Here is a 21,048-nt window from a genome sequence, read left to right on the forward strand (position 1 = left end):
TTATAATGTAGCAAGAGTATCTTCAAGGAAAAAAATCAAGTAATCAGAGAGTCTAGAGTGACTCTACAAATAAGATCAGGAATCCTACTCGTCTGTCCCTCTCCACTTAAGAATAACAAATACTAACAAATATTAGGGCTGGAGGTGGCATTCTATACACTGAAATCCAAACTGTCCCAGAAGAATCCCCTACCTGAATTGAACCTGAGGAATTCAAATCATATTTGTTAGCAATCAGCTTTCCTGCAGGAGAAAGTCCTGCATAAAAGGGTAAACCTTTCTTCCTCTGTTCCTGTAATTTCTCAGGGGTTGTTAATTTTTCTGTTCTTTTGCATGGTGACAATCCAGCATTAGGTGACTCAACAACGACAGGAGGGCTTTGGTTCTTGTTCTGACATGGTGGCATGGAGATTTTCACTCGCGAAGAATAGATGGGTGTGTGCTTTTCATCCCAGGTTTTGCTTTCAGATTCTAGCTCAATAATAAAATGGCCCACTTTGAGCAATTTAGGCATCTTATTTCTGATATGCTGTGATAAGATATTCAAGATCTCTTTGCGATCCTCCTCCCAGTTGCAATCAGAAATAATCTCAATTAGTTTGTTTTTGCCATCTGGGGTAATACGATGTACGTAAGAAGTAGATGGATCCCCAGCACTACAGGAAAACCACCAGCTTTTCTCTAGGAAAGAATGGAAAAAGGTTTCTGAAATATTGCAACTTTACAACTTACAATTTAACTTGGACTTGTTCTGTTATTTTCGTCAACATGAAAAAAGTCATAAGAGGAAATACCAAAAGAAACAGATCTTTAGTATCATACTTCATTAATAATAAAACTGTAATATTTAGGCATATGCTAAACACGCTTGAATTTTATATTGGCTATATATTTATTAATATACTGAGATAACAAATCTTAGAAAACGTATGCTATAAAATAATCAATCTAGTAAAAATCATACTTTTTGCTAACCTAATTTTCTGTCAACATTTCTATTATTCTTATTGTTCATATTTTATCATACCGGTATATAATTATTGACTCTTTCAAATATTTCTCAAATTATATGAAGCTTGTTTTACTGCCAATGATGGTATCTGATTAGATTTTATCTGGCAATTGTGAATTTTGCCCTTCAAAATTATTTAAGAATTGTAGGATATTTTTGAATTTTTGCTAATACTTGTTTTTGCGAAAGCTTTATTTTCTGGCTAGAGATACTCAGAAGCAGAGTAGTGTTTTCCCTTCATTAGCTACATTTATATAAATCTTGCATTAAGTCTGTAGTTTAACCTATGTCATGATATATTATTTTAATTGAAAAATATGGATAATGTAACAGGGTTAATAGAAACAGTCATAATTGGCTATACTTCTAATTTTAAATGCAAATATTATTGATCAATGTGATTTCTGTATCCTTCCTAGGGTTTTTCCGTAAGTGAAGTATCTACTTTTTTTCCAGATCAATGAAAAAATCATTGGTTGCAAAAGGAATTAACCAACTGGCTTGTTGCAGGCGAGGAGGGTGGTGGTGGTGGTGGTGGTGGTGGTGGTGGTGAGACAGAAAGAGAAAAGAGTTTGGTCTAAGTGGTTAAGGCATCAGGCTAGAAATCTGGAGACTGTAAATTCAAGTCCTGGTTTAGCTATGAAAGCCAGGTGGATTGACCTTAGTCCAGTCACTCTCTCAGCCCAACTCACCAACTCAACTCACAGGGTTGTTGTTGTGGGTGGGGAAAATAAGAGGAGGAGTATTAGAGTATTTGCTATCTTGTTTATAATAAAGTAATAAAGGTGGCATATAAGATGGGATACAAATAAACAAGCAAACAAAAAAACACACAAACACACGTACATGCAGGATATATTTTTTATATTTTTCATTAAAATTTAGACTTTGCTATTAGCAAAATAACTGAAATGTAAAACTAAATTAATAATCATTTTGTCTGATTCAACTCATGTAACAAGTATTTTAAATTCTACACTTATTTTCTATTTTAAGGGAACGTCGGACTTACCTTGAACGTTCTTTCTATGTGCGCTGCAGGAGAGTCCACGCGTGGGTTTCAATTCGTCTGATTGGTCAGAAACTGAGTTGGAAATTGTTTGGCCACGCCTCCTCCTCCCGGCCGAGCCTCAGTTTCTTTTCAACAAAACCAGGAACAGGAGAAGACACAGTCCAACCGAAGAATTGACTACTCCTGGACCCCGGACCAGAACAAGCCAGGGTGGGACAGGACTCTCCTGCAGCGCACATAGAGAGAACTTTTAAGGTAAGTCCAACGTTCCTACTCCTGTGTGCTGCTTGGAGAGTTCAAGCATGGGATATACCCAAACTAAATTGTAGTAGGGCGGGAGACAGATTGGTCCAGGGTCCCCTCGGCCGGCAAGACTCTCTGTAATACACGTCTCTCAAACGCTGCTTCTGCAGATGCCTACTGGTCCAACTTGTAATTCCGCACGAATGGAGAAGGTGAAGCCCAAGTGGCTGCCCTGCAAATTTCCAGAATCGATGCCTGTGTAGCCCAGGCCGCTGTGGTGGCGGCACTACGAGTAGAGTGTGCCGTGATGCGACGGGGAACAGGACAAGCCTGTTATTCATAAACTAAGGCAATACAAGCCTTAAGCCAATGTCCAATGGTAGATGGTGACACTTTCTTCCCCATAGATGTGGGCTGGAATGATATGAATAAGGATTCCGTCCATTGGAAGGAAGCCGTGCGCTTAATGTATCTCTTTAAGGCCCTGCGCACGTCCAAGGTATGCCAGCGTCTTCCCCACGGATGTCTTGGATTGGGACAAGTCTGGGAGAATAACTTCCTATGTCCTGTGGAACCAGGAATTTATCTTTGGCACAAATGTCGGTCTAAACGAAGAATGACCCTGTCCGGGTGAAAGATGCATAAATCCTGGTGCACCAAAAGAGCAGCCAGCTCAGATATTCTGTGTGCAGATGTAATCGTAACCAAGAAGGCAACTTTGAATGTGAATAGTCTGAGAGTGGTAGTCCATAAGGGCTTGAAGGGAGGCAATGTGAGTGCTTGCAAAACCACAGACAGATCCCAGGTCGGGTATCTGTGGACCGTTGGAGGTAATAAGTTGGCAGCTCCTTTCAAAAAGCTGCGGACCTTCGGAAGTTGAGAAAGAGGAATAGGTCCCTCACCTGGTAAGATGGCCGCCAAGGCCGCGACTTGTCAACAAAGCATATTGGTAGACAACCTTTTCTCCAGACCTCATTGTAGGAAATCCAGGACCTGTGGGACTGTTGCAGATGTCAGGACCAGGTTCCCTTTGGTGCACCAGCAACAGAACGATGCCCAGGTGGCATCATAAATCCTGATTGTCGATGCTTTCCTGGAAGCAAGAACGGTGGAAATTACTTTGGGTGAATAAAGTCTCTTTTTGAAGGTCTCCCACTCAAGTGCCAAATGGCCAACTTGAGCCACTGGGGGTCTGGATGTTGAAGGGACCCTTAGCTGAGGGAAACCCTGTGTGGTGGTAATAACCAGGGACGTAATATGGACAGTGACATCAGATCCGCGAACCATGGACACCACGGCCAATGAGGTGCCATCACCAACACTTCCGCTTCTTCCTCCAAGATCTTCCTGATTACCCTCTGGAGCAACGGGATGGGAGGAAAGGCATACAGCAGTTCGGCCGGCTATGGGCAACAAAAGGCATTGATTCTGTTGGCTGCTGGTGTCCAGTATGGGGAGAAAAACCGAGGCAGGTATTTTGAGGGCTGGCAAATAAGTCCAGGACCGGAGTCCCGAAGCGAACTGTGATGAGGTTGAATAGGTCTAGGTGAAGTCGCCATTCGGACTGGGCGATTGTAGTTCTGCTCAACCAGTCCACCTTGGAGTTGGATGTCCCAGCAATGTGTTCCGCCCGCAATGACTGCAGATGTTGTTCTGCCCAGACACACAACTTCCGTGCCTTGCGTATGAGGAGCTTGGAGCGAGTGCCTACCTGCCTGTTGACATGCGCCTTGGCGGTGACATTGTCCATCAACAAAAGTACGTGTTGATTCGACAACTCGGTTTGAAACTGGCGTAGTGCCAAATGGGTCGCTCTCAGCTCCAGCCAATTGATGTCATTGCGCAGATCCTGCTGAGACCACCACCCTTGAGTCACATTAGAATTCAGATGATTCCCCCAGCTGAAGAGACTGGCGTCTGATGTTAGCACCAATCTGGGAGGATCTCGAAATAGGCATCCCCTTTCCATGGCCTTGGACTTCCACCAATTCAACAAAATTCCAGGGTCAGTCCGAGATTTACTGTAAGACCTACGCATCCATGGTGGTATCCCTCCATTGGTCGGCAAACATCTTTTAACCTGCTGCCAATAGGGATTTGAGTCCATGAGTCATTTCAAACGGCGGTAGGGATGTCCCCCTGATCCCCTGTAGGGCCGCCTGAATTGTGGCTGTCAAGACCTGTCTCAAAATCCTGACCTGTCTTGTGACCTGTCCAAACTGTGGGAATACTGCCTGTGGAAATGCAAGGTGGAGAAACCCGTTTCAGTATTCCGAAAGGGCTACCTACAGTAATAAGGAGTAGATCTGCTGTCTGATCTCCTAGCCAACTGAGGTAGGACTTTCCGTTTATCCTTCCCCTCTACCAGGATAGGATCTAACACTTCTCCAAACAGCTGATGTCCCTTAAACGTCAGCTGCTGCCAAACGCCATTTGAACGTCATGTCAGCTTGCCACTGGTGTAACCATAACAAATGCCTGGAAGCGACATTGGATGCCAGAGCTCTAGAGGCAAATTTAGCCGCATTAAGAGTCGCATCAGCAGTGTACTCTGTTGTAGCTATCAGTTTACTGATGTCTTGTTGGAGGCGGACATCCTCTGGAGAAGTCCTGGCCTGCATCTGTTTCAGTCATAAGAGTGATGTTCTAGAAAGGAAGGAAGCTGCTGTAGCAGATCTAATTTCCCAAGCTGCTGCCTGGTGAGTTTTGCGTGCAGCTAAATCCGCCTTCCTATCCTCAGTTTTCAACCCTTCCGCGTTATCAGAAGGGAGAATGGCTACAGAAGCCAAACTGGCTAAAGGGGAATCTACAATCGGAATCTGGAGGAGCTCCTCCAGCTCCTTTTCCACTGTGTACATTTTCTTGTCCATGCCATTAGGTGCTGGAACTGAGGCAGGTTGTTCCCATTGCCTTTGAATTACATCAACAAAAATTTTTGAAGAAGGAATAACTTCTTGACTAGTCACCTGCTCTGTAAAAAGACTAGCACAAAGATCCTGAGATTCCTTAGGATCTGCAGTGGATCTCTCCATCTGCCCCGTATTAGCAGTTATTTTAGCCTTAAGTAATAAGGTTTTAAAGAGATGGGGATGGAATAAACCAGGGGTTTCTCTGGGGAAATCCCCTCATCACCTGACAATTCAAATTCACCTAACTCCTCCTCTCCTTCCAGAGAGGCCTCGCTGTGAACCGATGGAGAGGCATGATGGGATTCCTCAAGATAATCTCTATGCCTATGCGAAGGGTGATGCAGAGATTCAGGCCTTGAAGGACCTGGATGCAAGGGAGCCATCAACCCTCTTTGTGCCAGTGCCTCATCAATGCCTTGGGTAATAGTTTGCACAATAGCATAATGCAATTCTGCAGATAACCCCTGATTTGCTGCCTCCAGAGGGCGCAGCCCAGCTGCTGTGGGCGTAAATGTGGCAGATGGCGCTGAACATTTTTTGCCAGGCACACGTAAGGAATCTGAAGTAGGCTGAACAGGTGCCAGATCAAATCCTTCCTGAAAGGGAACAGCATGAAACCCTTGTGACTCCTGAGGCTGATCCTCCTGCACATCCTGTGGTTGGTTGTAAAGTTGGAGTTAAGTTAGTAGTAGGCCCACTCTGATCTCTAGAAAACTCTGGGGATTTAGGAGCCCCAGCCTGTTGCTGAACCTTTGCAAAATGCTTCTCTAAGGCTTTTTGCCTTCTCTGGGCATCTTTCTCAGCTGCTGCAGATGATGATTTAGAACGTTTGGCTTGGGTGCTAGAAGAGGGCTTGCTAGAGCACAATCTGAGCTTATTAAGTACAGAACACTCAGCCTGATGCTGACTGGGGGAAGACCCTTCAGAATCACTAGTATTTGCCATTACTATACCAGAGTACTAAACTAGGAATTATAGAAATCAGCTGTGGAGCCAAAAATGCTAGACAAGCCTAGACAAATTACTCACTGCTCAGTCCAGACCTCCAAAATCACATCAAACTGGCAACACGGTTTGTTTGCGTGTAAACTATAAGCAGTAGCAGCAATAACAGCAGAAGCAACGATCAGGGCACCTCAGGAGCTATAAAGGGCGTGAGACTGGCAACACGGCCACAAACACCACAAAAAAACACCTAGAAACTGGCAACACGATTTACTTGCGTGTAAAACAGCTCCCAGTGATGTCCAGGCCTTGTAGTGAAGATCACTTGCTCCAATTTCTGCCAAGTCGTTCAATTTTCAAGTTATAGCTGGTTTAAGGCTGCAAACAAAATGGCCACCGCACACAAAATGACAGCTATCGGCCGTTCGATCAGCACGCTCCTCCTCTGAGCCGCGGCTCCGAGGCAGCAAGAAAATGAGGAGAAACTGAAGCCTCAGTTCTCCCCAATGCCAACAATGGCCATCTGTAGCTCTATGTCCTTTGCTCCAATCGGGTCCACGTGGCAATGGCCGCCTCCGTAGCGATCCTATCGCTATCCCAGCAGAGTTCGCAGCACTGACTCACTCTCCACCATCTGCCCAGCCACTCCAAGCCAAATTTAAAAAGGCTCTGGTTGTTTGTTTGTTTTGTAAAATAGCCAATTTTTCCTATTAATTTTAAATTAATTTGAAGAGCCAACTCAAACAAGTCTCTCTATCTGATTGAGTTGAAAAAAACGGAGGCTTGGCCGGGAGGAGGAGGCATGGCCAAAGAATTTCCAACTCAGTCTCTGACCAATCAGACGAATTGAAACCCATGCTTGGACTCTCCAAGCAGCGCACAGGAGAACAATAGATTCAATGTTTTTTGCCATTGAGTTAACATAGAATTAGTTACAGTGTTACAGTAAGTGATACTGCCTCAGATGAAATTGGGCTAGTACAGAGTAGTCCTCAGTTAATGATCATACAAACAGCAATGGTTCAAAGTTACAATGGTGCTAAACAAATTGTAGTTATGCTCAAACCCTCGAAGTTAGAATCATTACAGCACCTCTGTGGTCACATGATCAAGATTTGGGCACTTTGCAGACTGTCTGCACTTAACATCACAGGGACACTTCAACTTTCACTCCCACCTTATTTCCCTCCTGTCTCTGCTCAATTAACGACAGCAACTGGAACTGCTACTGCTAAGTAATGCGGGCATTTAATGTTCTGCTATACAACTGCATCGCTTAATGATAGAAATTCTGACCCCAATTACTTCTATTAACCAAGAACTACCTGTACTCTGTATATATTTTACATATGTACAGAGATATAAAAACACAGTCATGTTTTGTTATATTTTTTTAACATGACAGGTTCCCCATGCAATTCCTTGCAATGATTAACATTATATATTTACACTTTAATTCATATTTTTGACTTTTATTTCTGAACTATAAAAAGAACAATCCAGAGTGATGCAGGAATGTTATATAAAGAAAAACAAATTATTCACCATTGAGGGTCTAGGTCTGTGATGGCGAACCTATGACATGCGTGCCAGAAGTGGCACGCAGAGCCATGTCTCCGGGCATGCGGAGCTGTTGCCTGTTGCTCTTCCGGGTCCAGCACACAGGACAGCTGGTTTTCATTTGTACGAATGTGCCGAAACCGGAAGAGCAGCTGCCCATTGAGCATACCCGTTCCAGGAAGATGATCTTCCTGTTTCCAGCGCACGCATGTACATTTTTCTCTTGATGTTCTGGTTTCTGGCGCACGTGAAGACCAGCAACGGCAAGAGCAATGGGCACATGTGCCAAAAGACGCATAGGCGGTTGCTTCCTATAGGAGTAGAGCTGTCGGCCAGGAAGGGCTAGCTGGGGCTTCCCTCCCTCCCTGCCCGAGCAGGCTTCTTGCACGGCCCCAGGCGATCTGGAGCACCTGGCCGGCTCGGGCACCCCAGAACAGCTGGCTGGCCCCCACGCAGCCCCCCCGCCACTTCTGCAAAGGAAGCATGACTGTTTCCCAGCTGGCGTGCTATCTCGAGCATTCCTCCTGCACAGCCCCGCTGAGCCAGAAGAGCAGCAGCAGCAACAGCAGCAGCAGATGGAAGGGCAAGAGCGACCAGCCGGCTCAGGCGCACAGGGCAGCAGGGCAGCATTTGCTGGCTGGGTGCCCCACCCGCTGCTCCTTTCCTAGCCATGTTGGATTCGACGAGTTCGTGCGGCAGCTAAATGAAAATAAACAGAGTAAGCAAGCATGGTTGGGGGCAAGCAAGTCGGATGGGTTCAATGCCAGAGGGAGAAAAAGAAGTATGACATAGCAACGGCGGCGGCTCTCCCCTTTCACTGCTGGCCGTTCCATTCTTCACATCACTGGTTTTTGGCGCAGCCCATCAGCTGGCCCCGTTTAAGAGAAGGGTTGGGAATTCTTGTGCACCTGGCCGCCCCCTCTTCTTTACCATCCCCCTCCCTCCGCCTAATTTAGCCCGAGTCTGAAGTGGTTTGTGGGTGGGGGAGGAAGCAAGGCCCCAGAAGAGCAGCAGCAGCAGGGGGAAGGGCCGGAGCAACCGGCTGGCTCGGGTGCATGGGGCAGCAGGGCAGGGAGGGAGGGAGGGTAGCCCTGGCCCACCTGTCCTCGCTACTGCCACCCCCTTGCCCCCGGCAGTGGTAGCTGTTGCGCTGCCGCTTCCAGCCGGGATGTGGGAGCAGGCAGGAGAAGAAGCCACTGGCGGGGAGGCGAGCTGCCCCAGGGTTGCACCAACCTTTGCCTGCACGAACAGCCTGCCACTGCTGCCTCCTCCTCCTGCCAGCCTTGTGCTCCGGGAAGTGTCTAGCATGGCTGGAACAGCTTTGCAGGCTATTTGTGCTGGCAAAGGTTGGCGCAAGAGGCTTTCCAGGCCCAAAACAGGGCACAGGGGGGTGGGGCGCATGCGCAGCACATGTGCAGGGGGAGCGTGTGTGCATGTGCAGGGGAGCATGCATTGCATTATGGGTGCTGGCATGCACACACTTTTGGCACACAATGACAAAAAGGTTAGCCATCACTGATCTAGGTCAATATTAATGTAGTTGCATTTAAGGCAGGACAAATCAATAGGAATATGCATTAAATCTACCCGCTCCTTTTCCAGAACATTGTTTTCCATAATTTACGTTGCCTTTAGTTCTGCTTTGTTTCTTCCTTTGAGAAAATATTCAATTTTGTTTACATTGCAAAAATTAGGCCTTACATATTTCATTGTCATCTGCCTTTTTCCCCCTGTATCTTCTATTAATTCTATGTGACTGAACTGATCACACAAAGATCAAGTTTTAATTTTACCTCCAGGGTCTTTATCCTCTTCAATTTTCAGGGGCTGCGAATCTGCATCATGTTCCTGGAAACAATATAGAATTATATATATATATATATATGTATATATCTTAAAATCTGATTATAAATTGAAAATCTTCTTTCCCAATATACTTATCTGAAATCAATCTTTAAATGCCAGTATTTCAAAATGAGACATAGTCAGACTGAGCCATATATGGCAAAATTAGAAACTGCCGGTTTTCTGATTGATAGATTACATGTCACATAGTTTTGGATAATATATGTAGTCCTCGAGTTACAATGGCAAATGGAGCCAGGATTGTGTGACTAAGTGATATGCTCATAAAGCATGACATCATGTGTAAAATGTAATCTTGGTTGCCACCCTAACTGCAAGATGTGCAGGTCATTAAGCAGGAAGTGGGGGGAGTCCCAGGTGAGGATTGGAAGAGTGCCGCAGAGATATGAAGGAGGCCCTGGGAACCCCAATGGAGACCCTGTGCAAGTGAGAGGGAGGGATGATCCAGGTGCATGCATGCGAGTACAGAGAGGCCAGGAAGAAGGATGCAGCATGATGCATAGGAAGGGGAGGTGGCTTACCAGAGTGCAAGTTCCTTGCTGGCTTCCCCATTGACTTTGCTAAAGTTGTTCTGTCGTTAGAAATCTTCCCCTCCCCTGTAATTTCAGGCACGGGTTGCAAGTCCATTTTTTCAGCACCAACATAATTTTGAACAGTTGCTAAAAATGGTTGTAATCTATAGCATATGCGCTAGTGGTGACCCACTCAAATACTCATTAGATCTAACAGCTTAGTTTTCTGAGATCATCTGAGATTATCTAAGATGCTACAAATCCAGGGAAAAGGTACAGTTGATCTTAAGAGTTGCAGAAGCTTTGCTCACATATGACCTAAATCATTGACAAATATTAGAAAACCAAAAAAGCCCATGTTGACAAATCTAGGTGGCAAGATTTTCTTTCTGTTAATTCAAGAAAGAAAATATGCTTTATATTAATTTAAAACTGGAAAATATTTGTTTCCCATAATCATGGAATTTGGTGGTGGCCATTTAGTCCACTGAGGCCAATCTCCTGCTTAGCACAGGAATCCAAATTAAAGCATCCCAAACAGATGACTGTCCAGCTTCTCTCAAATTCATCCAGTAAAGAACCGTTCTAACATATTACTTCCTGCAACTTGAATTCATTATTTCATGCCCTGTCTTCTGGAAGAAGACAGAACCAGTCCTCTGATTGTTTTTATGTCACATACTTACAGGTTACTGAAGAGTACTATCATATTTAGTTTTAGTTATCGCCTCACAAGGCTACATATAGTCAAATTACTTTAATCTCTCAACTCTCTAATTAATAAAGTAAGCTTTCTGAGCAAAAAACAGTAGTAGCAGAAAACTAATAAAAGCAAATAAAATGGTTCAGACGTAACATAAAACAAAGTAGCAATGAAAACATTAAAAAATACATTTATGAACACATATGTTTAGGAACATATTTTCCTGTATAAAGCAGTCAGACGAAATTTTTTTTTGCAACTTTCCAAGGGAAATAAGGATTCTAGTCCAAGAATGAAAAGCAAATGCAAATAAAATCACCCACAGAACACATGAAACTTCTTTTAACTATCAGAGTTAATAAACTTACTCCCTCACCTGCCATAATACTGTATTGTGCTGCTGAAACTTGGCCCCCCAACTATTTTGACTTTTCTTTTCCAATCCTAATTAAGATGGGATCAGGAAACATATAGGAGACACCTAGTCCTATAATCCTTAGAAATGTTATTCCAATACTTTCAAGTGGTTAAGAAAAGGATGGCAGTGGAAGGGTTCAAGGAGGCAATCCATTTATATCCTCATCCTTAAAACCACCAGAAATGCCCTCAAATTCGCCATCAAAATTATTATTGGGAGGGAGGGAGAACAGATCAAGGAATTGAAGGGAGGTGAAATGGAATGATTTGCCTCACATTGTCCTCCTGTTACCATCCTCAACTTTATAGTTAATTACACCCTCTAACTCCAGTAATTTCCTCAGCAAAGTCTCAAAAAGAAATAATGATTTGCCCAGCAATAAAGCACATTAATTATTTAGTTTGGTAGTACTGCATCTAGGTTCTTTTTCTTAAGTTTAATTTCGTATCTGGTTTGGTTATTACTGAACATGTCTCAAATTATACTACTAACTAGTTTAATGTCAGACCAATCACTATGTTATCATTTTTCTTAAAAGATATACATTAAAAAATACTCAATAATACTTTACCTTTTCAATATGTTTTTCACAATTCCAGAGGCATTTTTCCTGCTGACCTTTCTCCTGTACTTTCCGTTCATATATTCGCACACGAGCACAAGTCATCATACTTTCAAAATATAGATAAACAGGGTCCTTATCTTCTTCTCGAATCTATAAGTCATACAATATGAGCTTTCAGTTAAATGAAAGTATAAGTTACATTTATATCATTTGAACAATTTAAGCACCTTTTGCATTTTCTCCATAACTATAAAAAAGGAGCAGCATCTTTCAAAAGCTAGCTAATGTTTATTGGAAATGTTTCCAATTGAGCAAGAAAATGGGCATTGGTCTTACCTTGAATGCCAAATTTCTTGAGTTGTGTCATCGTCCAGACGTGGGCTGCTTCAGTCGGATCTGCTATTGGCTGAGTCATAGTTTTTTGACCACACCTCTTGCTCCTCCCTTTCATGCTCAGTTTTGGTGAAGAAAGGCCACAAGAAGATCTCCAACAGGAACCACCGTCAGAGATAGAAAAACCGGTCCAACAGGACAACTGGAAAATAAACTCCTTGAACATTAACAAACAAACTGTACAGGCCCTGAGACAGAGGCTGGACGATGACACAACTCTCAAGAAATTCGGCATTCAAGGTAAGACCAATGCCCAATTTCCTTGATTTGGTTGTGTCATCGTCCAGACGTGGGACATACCAACGTTTTGGCAGTCCTAAGGGCGGACTGGGGAGACCTTGCTTGGTGCACCTGTTGTAAAACCCTCCTGCCAAATGACGCTTCAGCGGAAGCAAAAACATCTAACTTGTAATGACGAATGAATGGCGAGGGTGTGAACCAGGTGGCCACCCTGCAGACCTCCTCAAGGGAAGCCTGAGTTGTCCAGGCCTCCGATGTAGCAGCACTCCGGGTGGAGTAAGCAGTAATGCGACTGGGAACAGGAATTGCCTGAGCCTGATATGCCAAGGCGATGCAAGCTCTTATCCAGTGACCAATTGTTGCAGAGGAGACCTTATACCCTAGGAAACTAGGTAAAAAGGAGACAAATAAGGCCTCAGATTTTCTGAAAGGAGCAGTTCTTTTAATGTAAATTTTTAGAGCCCTCCGCACATCTAAGGCGTGCCACCTTCACTCCAGGTTATGAGAAGGCCGTGGACAAAAATTAGGGAGAATAACCTCTTGAGCTCTGTGAAAAAGGGAATTAACTTTAGGGATAAAGGAGCGGTCCAATCTCAAGACAACAGTGTCAGGTCTAAAGATACAGAGATCTTCTCTAACAGAAAGGGCTGCCAGCTCCAATATACAGCGAGCTGATGTTATGGCCACTAGGAAGGCTACCTTAAGAGCGAGGAAACGAAGGTGGACTGTGTGAAGGGGCTCGAAGGGAGCCTCAGTTAATGCGTTAAGGACTTTGGGCAAATCCCAAGTGGGATACCTATGAATTGAGGAAGCCTGGCTCCTCGCAGGAACTTTTTGATAACAGGGTGCTGAGTGAGTGGCTGTCCAGAGGAATTGGACAAGACCGTAGATAACATGCCTTCGAAGAGTGCTATGGGCCAGACCGCGGTCGAAGCCATCTTGTAGGAATTCAAGGATCTGGGGTGGTGAGGCTGAAAGAGGGTTGACCTGGCAGGACCTACACCATCTTAAAAAGGCTAGCCAGGTGATATTGTAAAGCCTAACTGTGGACCTATGTCTACAGGCTTGTAAGTGTGGATCACCCTATCTGAATACATGTCCCGTTTTAGGAGGACCCTTTCAAGTGCCAAGCAGTCAGTTGGAGCCACTGAGGTTCCGGATGAATCAAGGCCCCTTGTCGCAGGACGATCTGGTCGGATGGAATCTTCCAAGGTTGTGATATGGAGATTGACCAGATCCGCAAACCACGGGTGGCGTGGCCAGGGCGGGGCTACGAGGATTATTTCCACCCTGTCGATGATGACTTTCCGAATTAGAGGCAGTGGTGAGAAGGCATAGTGAAGACCGGGTGGCCGTGTGAGTCAGAAAGCGTTGACCTCTTCCGCTCCCAGAGCCGGGAACCTTGAGAAGAAGCGAGGAAGTTGAGTGTTCAGGTTTGTTGCGAAGAGGTCTATGTTCGGAAACTCGAACCTGCTGCATATCTCTTGGAATATGACTGGATGGATCTGCCACTCAGCATTGTCTATCTGGGTCCTGCTGAGGAAATGTTCTCCGTCCCCGCTATGTGGTCCGCTCGAATGGAGAGAAGATGTTGCTCGGCCCACTTACCTAGACAAAAGGATTCCTCCATGAGGCGTCTCAAGCGAGTCCCCCCTTGACGATTGACATGTGTTTTTCAGCAATGTTGTCTGTCAATACCAGAACATGATGGTTTTGTTCAAACTGTTGAAATTGTGTGAGAGCTAGGCGAATGGCCTTCAGTTCTAGCCAATTTATAGGGTTGGTTAGGTCTGATGTTGACCAGCGACCCTGAGCTACGTGTGAGTCGAGATGAGCTCCCCAGCCGTGGAGGCTGGAGTCCGTAGTGAGGACGAGTCTGGATTGGTCCATGAAGAGACATCCTAGAGAGGGCAATGTCCACCAATGTAGCGATCGCCTGACTGAGAGTGGAACTCTGACTGTGGACATGGTGTGAGCCTGATGCTTTCGTTGGAAAGGAAGCAGGAACCACTGCAAGTACCGGGTGTGAAGGCGTGCCCAGGGAACAATCTGAATGCAAGAGACCATCTTGCCAAGGAGTTTGGACAAGGTGGCCAAAGGAACTGAAGGGTTTCTGTGAATATAAGATAACATATCTCTTATGTTGGATCGCTGGTCCAAGGATAGGTAGACTGCACCCTGAGATGTATCGATGATGGCTTCAAGGTGGACAAGTCTGTTGACTGATACTAACTGGCTCTTTTTGTAATTGACAAAGAACCCGTGATCGTTCAAGGTCTCAATTGTGAGGTTCAGATCGTGTAAGGCTTGGTCGTGAGAGTGAGCCTGAATTAGAATATCGTCCAGGTAAGCCTGGAACCTTACCGTTTTTTTCCTCAGGTGGGCAGCTACGATCGCCAGAATCTTCGTGAAGACCCTCAGGGCCGATGCCAGTCCGAAGGAAAGAGCTCGGTACTGCAGGTGTTTTCCAGCAGAGCTGAAGCGGAGATACTGTCAATGCTTTGGTAGAATGGGAATGTGAAAGTAAGCCTCCATGAGGTCTATAGAAAGTAGAAAGTCGTTGGGACAAAGCCCCTGAAGGATAGAGGTTAGTGAGCACATTTTGAATCTGTGATACACTATGTAATAGTTGAGGGATTTTAAATCCAGAATTGCCCTCCACCACCACCACCCCCGACTGCTTCGGAACCACGAACAGATTGGAGTAATATCCCTGTTTCCATTGACTTTGGGGAACCTCCTCTATGGCATGAATTTGCAGGTGGTGCTGAACAGCCTGGTCCATCAGTTGACGTCTGGACTCTCTGTTGTAAGGTGGACATTGAATGAAGCGGGTCGGAGGTATGGGGAGGAATTCCAGGGGAAGGCCAAATGTTACTACAGAGAGGACCCAGAGGTCTGGGGTTAAGGCTTTCCACCTATCCGCGAAGAGGGCCAGGTGGCTTCCAATGGGAGGGCTTGGCGGTGAGTCACTTATGGCTGTGGGACTGGCAGTAGCCGGAGCCGCGAAAGGACTGCTTAGACTGCTGGAATTGTTTGCTCCTATCCCGAAAGGATTGATGGTCCGAGGACCGGCTTGATCCCTAAGGTAAACTCTGCTGGGGATGGCTTCCTTGGTAAGAGGGACGAAAGGATGCTCTCCTGTAATAAGGAGAGGACCTTCTGTCAACACGTGTAGATGTTGAAGGCAGAACCTTACGCTTGTCACATGTTTCAATAAGGAGAGGATCAAGCGACTCACCAAACAATTTCTCTGCAGAATAGGGAGCTGCCGCCAAACACCATTTGGCCCGAAGATCTGCTGGCCACTGGCGGAGCCAGAGCATCCTGCGGGCTGATACCGTAGAAGCTAGGGCCCTAGATGCAAACTTGGCCTAATTTAGAGTAGCATCAGCTGAGAATTGAGTTGCAGCTATGATTTTCTTAATATCTTGATGGAGGCGAACCTCACTAGGGAGCACTCTTGCTTGCAATTGTTGAAGCCAGATGATGGTGGTTCAATTAAAAAATGAGGCCGAGGAAGCCGATTGAATTGCTCATGCTGCAGCTTGATGATTCTTTTTAAAAAGGAATTCTAATTTTTTATCCTCTGGTTGTAGACCTTCAGAGATATCCCCTGCCACATAGGAAGAGGTAGAGGAAAGAGCTGCTACAGAGCTGTCTACTAAGGGAATTTGTAATAATTGAACAAATTTGGGTGCTACAGCATAATATTACTTATCTGAACCATGGGCAGAGGACATGGTTGCAGAACTAGACCATTGTTTTTTAACATGTGTGAACAGTTGTGGAATTGGAACAAAACACTGTTCAGGAGTAGGCTCAGAAAAAAGGCCTTGTTTATGACACTGTTGAGCTTCCTGCATTTCTTTGAGATAATCATCTTCTTTCAAAGCAGCAGTGATGTGTGCCTTATGCAACAGAGATTTGAATTTGTTGGGGGGAAATAAACCTGTAAATGCTGGTTGATCTTGAACCACGCCCCCATCATCTGATAAATCAGAATGGCGTTCCTCCTCCAAGGCAAAGATCTCACTTGCTCTAGAAGCTGCAGGAGAATGAGAGGCAGTAAGGCTAACTGCAGGAAAGGCTCTAACATGAGTAGAATGCTTAGAAATTACTAAGCCAGAACGATGACCTTGAAAGACATCTGCCACGCGGGAAGCAATGGCCTGATCAATTAGAATTTTTAGGCCTTCTGGAAGATTTTTAAAGGGGTCCTCTGGGGTCTGTTCTGGCAAGGGAGATTCCTTGCAGAATGAACTGTTGCCACATTTCCACCAGAATCAGGAGTTGCAGGAGTAATCAATTGGCTTGCAAAGGAACTTTGCAGTGTGCCTTGTTCTTCCTGGAGAAGAACCCCACCCTCACCTTCCGATGACCAGGCCCGGTGAACTGCAGGAACAGGGAGGGGGGGGAGGGGGGAGAAGAAGCCTCTTTACCGGACACGTTTACAACAGCCTTGCTAATTTGTTTCTCTAAGGCTTTGTGTCTCCTTTCCAAATCCTTCTCTTGTTTTAGAAAGGTGCTTGCATTTGCAAGTTGCTTTCTTTCCTGCAGACATGGTATTTCCCTCCCCTTGGGAAGAACGATCCCAAGGTATATCTTAATAGTATACTTACTGCGACCAAGATGTCGACTGGAGAAGATTTAGTTTCACTTTCACCACCTGGAAAGGAAAAAGCAAGATGGCGATGGCTCTGGCGTTAAGCTCGATGGCTGCAAGGCAACACATGAGCAGGATGTACGCTGCTCCAGAGGTGACTGTCCAGGTGGCCCTAGAAACAGTCCCTGTTCAGCGCCCTCACAGCCACGATTTAAAGATCAAAGGCTGGAAATTTTGCCACGTGGAAAGTGTAAGGGAACCTTACAACTCTCCTCTGCAGGAAACTCCGTTGGTGGTATTAGGAGGATGGAGGCCAGGAACAATGCAAAAACCTCCTCTGAGCTCGTTGGTGGCAAAGTGGCGATTTTCAGCTTTCCAAGGTACGCGGTGCATCTACAGCTGATTGTCGGTTCCGGGAGCTGAGGGCAGTAGCGGCAGCCGAATTCAGCGATTCTGTGCTTTTTCCCAGAAAATCGCTTGAAAACGTTGGTGGTATAGAGGTTTAAGCCCCCTGCATTTTCGTTGGTGGTATAGCCCCCAACGAAAAAAAGCCCCATCAAAGGAAAAGAAGTTTTAAAAAGCACGCGAAAGGGGCTTCCAAAATGGCCGCCACAAGGAGCAAATAGAAGCCTGGTAGACCAGGACGGTCCAATACAGGGTAGACCGGTAGGCTGCAAAAGAAATAACTAGCCTAGTTGACCGGTACCCTTGAAAAAAATACAAGTTAAATTTAAACTAAAAATAAAGGAAAAATAAAGTAAATTAAAGGTCAAAAAATTTACAAATTTTAATTGAAATCGAACAGACCTGGGCTGAGAGCTAGATCTGCAGGAGATGTTTCTCTCAGGCTGACTGAGTTGAAGCTGAGCATGAAAGGGAGGAGCAAGGGGTGTGGTCAAAAAACTATGACGCAGCCAGTAGCAGATCCGACTGAAGCAGCCCACGTCTGGACGATGACACAACCAAATCAAGGAAATTAGACTGCCTGTCTGTCTGACTTTCCTAAAGCTAAGCCATGATACAGCATGAATAAATAGTATTTCAGCCATTTTCTTTTAATGCCCCTTTCTTTTAATGCCCCTTTCAAAAAAATTGCTTACGCATGTGAGCATTCTGTTTATTATACTTTGCAGTTTGATTATGCTGCGGTTTGTTACATACTTAGTTACCCTGGGAAAAATACTATGAACAAGTGGAAAACAATCCTTTCCACATGTTATTTCTAAAGAAGCTAAGGAAATAAAGATGGAAGGAGAGATGTGTGCTACTGTAATGGTACAGATAGGAAGGAAACAGACATATGTTTAAAAGATGGAATGTGTTATTATGTGTGTAGAGTGCACCCAGCAAGAAAAATATGTGTAGAATGATTTCAGCTGGGCAATCTACTAGCCTAGAATGTAGCAGCACAGGTACTTATGCCTCATTACATGCATAACATTTCTATTCTATGAACTACACTGGCTCCTATACACTTCCAGATGCAATTTATTTATAAAGTCATGTGTGGCAAAACATACAAACTAACTACCAGTAGGTGATGTGTAGGATTGTCTTCTCCCAAAGATACTGGCCCATCCCACATACCTCAACAGAGATGACACACTCTGGGTCCTTTCCTGGAAAAAGTGTCACCTTGTAGGACCCAGGAAGCATGTATTCTCAATGCCGCCCTCCCCTTCGGTATGTTCTTCACTGATCACTGATATCTAGTCGATTTTGACCCCAAGGGCCTTCATAAAGGCAGTTAAGATCTGGTTCTTTCCCGGGGCACTTGGGTCAAAATCATTATATGAGATATAAAATATTTTAGTCCTGATCGTCTTCTAATTGTTTTACTTTGTTTTACTAGTATGTGCCACTTTTCCTTTGTACTTTGATTTAATGAATTTGTAATGTGCTGATACTCAAGGTTTGAGTTGTATGATCATAAAAATGTTCTAAACCAACAAACTCAGCTCGATGAGTTATGTAACAGTAACAGAGTTGAAAGGGACCTTGGAGGTAATCTAGTCAACCCCCTGCTCACGCAGGACACCTGTACTAGGGATTCAAACCACCAACTTTTCTGATCGACAAGTTCAGTGTCTTAGCCACTGAACCACCTAGCGAGGCCTGACAATGAGTGGATTAAGCATCATTTTTTTAAAAAAACCCATTTGAGTGTATACATTTAGGAAACCTGAGGGGGTATGATAGTCCTATAAACGTAGGTGAATACATTTTAGAGAATTAAAGTGATCTGAACACAACATTTGTCACATATGAAACATTTTTATGAGAAAAGTATTTATCTATGACTTATTCAACTGGTAATCTATGCAGTCCACTAGATTCTGTATTAGTACAGAATAATTTTTGAAAACTTTTATACCAGTGTTTTAATGGTTATCTTGCCATCCATCTTAAAATTTCATGCTCAAAGCATGTGTCTCATTCTTTCCTATTTGTTTTAAATTTTAAATCAAGAGAGACTTAAAACAAAACAACAGTACTTGCAATAGGAAAAAAAGGTAATCTATGTACGTTCGCAGATAACCGAGCAAAAAATTAAAGCAATCTGTATTCTTCATGATCTCTCTCAGTACCACGCAAAAGTACTGTTGGGGCTCCGGTTGGCCCCTGACCTTCGCACCTTCCACCACAAATTAAAAACATGGCTGTTCAAATTGCCCAGCCTGGACTGATGGGGTTTGGATTATTTTAATATGTTTAATATGTGTTTAATATGTATTTTAACATGTTTTACCTGGTTTGATTTTAATTGTTGTGAGCCGCCCTGAGTCCTATGGAGATAGGGCGGCATACAAATCAAATAAATAATAATAATAATAAAAAAGAATATCAAAGTAACTTTTAGGAGATGGAGCAATAATTAAGAAATAGACAGGTGAACTAATACTATAAAAATAATTAAATACTGTAGTTCCAACCAATAATGTTTAATCAAAACAGTGGATGGAAACCATGTAGCAACATAGCAGTGTTATATAATCATAAATTACCCAAAAAAAGCTACATAGATTATTATTGGAGCAGTCAGAAATTTAATGAGTCTCATAAAGATCTGAAATCAGTTATATAAACTGCCAATATATTCATAAAAGAGAACAGTATTCTGCATTATAGGCAAAATGAGATATATTTCTGGTTTAACCTTAAACCTTACTTCTTTTACTTACCACTGGATTGGGCCTAGGTGTATATACTCGTAATGGTTTGACTCCATTAGCCATTGAATTAACTTCAGTTGCTGTAGGTTTATCATCAGTTGGTATGATGTCTGGAGTAGGTGACACTGCAGTTTTTGTTGCCTCAACATCTGATGGAGTTGGGATATAAATTGGTTCTGGATCCATCTCTCCATCTTTTTTTACCCACAATGGAAAATTTTTAACAGGTTTTTCTGGTTCTGTATCACAAATAGCTAAGAAAAAAATAAAGTTATTTTTCAAAGAAAAATCTCCATAACCACAAAGTACTGCCTAGATATAAGACTTTTCAGCAAAATAATTACTTATTTATGGTGGTAGTCAATTTTATTAAAGCAATCAAAGAAATACTGAGCAGTCTTTATGAACAAGTACAAGGACTGAATGAAAAGTAATGCCCACCTCCACAACTATAAACAGGGAAAAATTAATAAAGGAAACAGGAAAATAATCCTTGAAATTAGTTCTGTTACCCAAATTTATTCCTCCACATAATCAATTCACCACATAATTCTGCCAATAAAGGTCAAGCTTTCTAAACCCATCCTGAAAAAGCTTCATGCTTTGACTTTTCAGCCAAATCCTCACATTTTTTTTCCATTTCATTTGAATCAGATGCCTACGAAGATTTTTTTTCCCCAATTTTGAAAAAAGGTAGAAGTTGCATGGCAATTTTGAAGTCTTTATCTGATTATGTAAGAAGGGGAAAGCCAACTTTGCAATTGCGTCTTGGATGGCTTGTGAACAGCTAAATTGTAATGTGATTCCAGACTCTGTTAAATTGTTGTTTTAAAAATTTAGGTGTTGCTATGTAGCCCACTGTACTGATAATGCTCTCTGGTTCAAGGAAAT

General features: G+C 43.8%; 1 protein-coding gene across 1 annotated transcript in view; it reads right to left on the reverse strand.

Annotated features, from left to right (window-relative positions):
* Positions 1 to 21,048, reverse strand: part of MGA (MAX dimerization protein MGA) — a 62,381-nt gene that overhangs the window by 26,441 nt on the left and 14,892 nt on the right. Inside the window, exons 9-12 of the mRNA XM_070939946.1 lie at positions 20,167 to 20,411; positions 11,752 to 11,895; positions 9,475 to 9,529; positions 194 to 681 (exon numbers count right to left, since the gene is read on the reverse strand). Coding sequence (XP_070796047.1) covers positions 194 to 681; positions 9,475 to 9,529; positions 11,752 to 11,895; positions 20,167 to 20,411 — 932 coding nt within the window. The remainder of the gene's footprint in view (positions 1 to 193; positions 682 to 9,474; positions 9,530 to 11,751; positions 11,896 to 20,166; positions 20,412 to 21,048) is intronic.

This window comes from Pituophis catenifer, unplaced genomic scaffold (genome assembly GCF_029215685.1).
Source record: "Pituophis catenifer annectens isolate HBS135680 unplaced genomic scaffold, rPitCat1.0.hap2 SCAF_1, whole genome shotgun sequence".
Taxonomy (NCBI): domain Eukaryota; kingdom Metazoa; phylum Chordata; class Lepidosauria; order Squamata; family Colubridae; genus Pituophis; species Pituophis catenifer.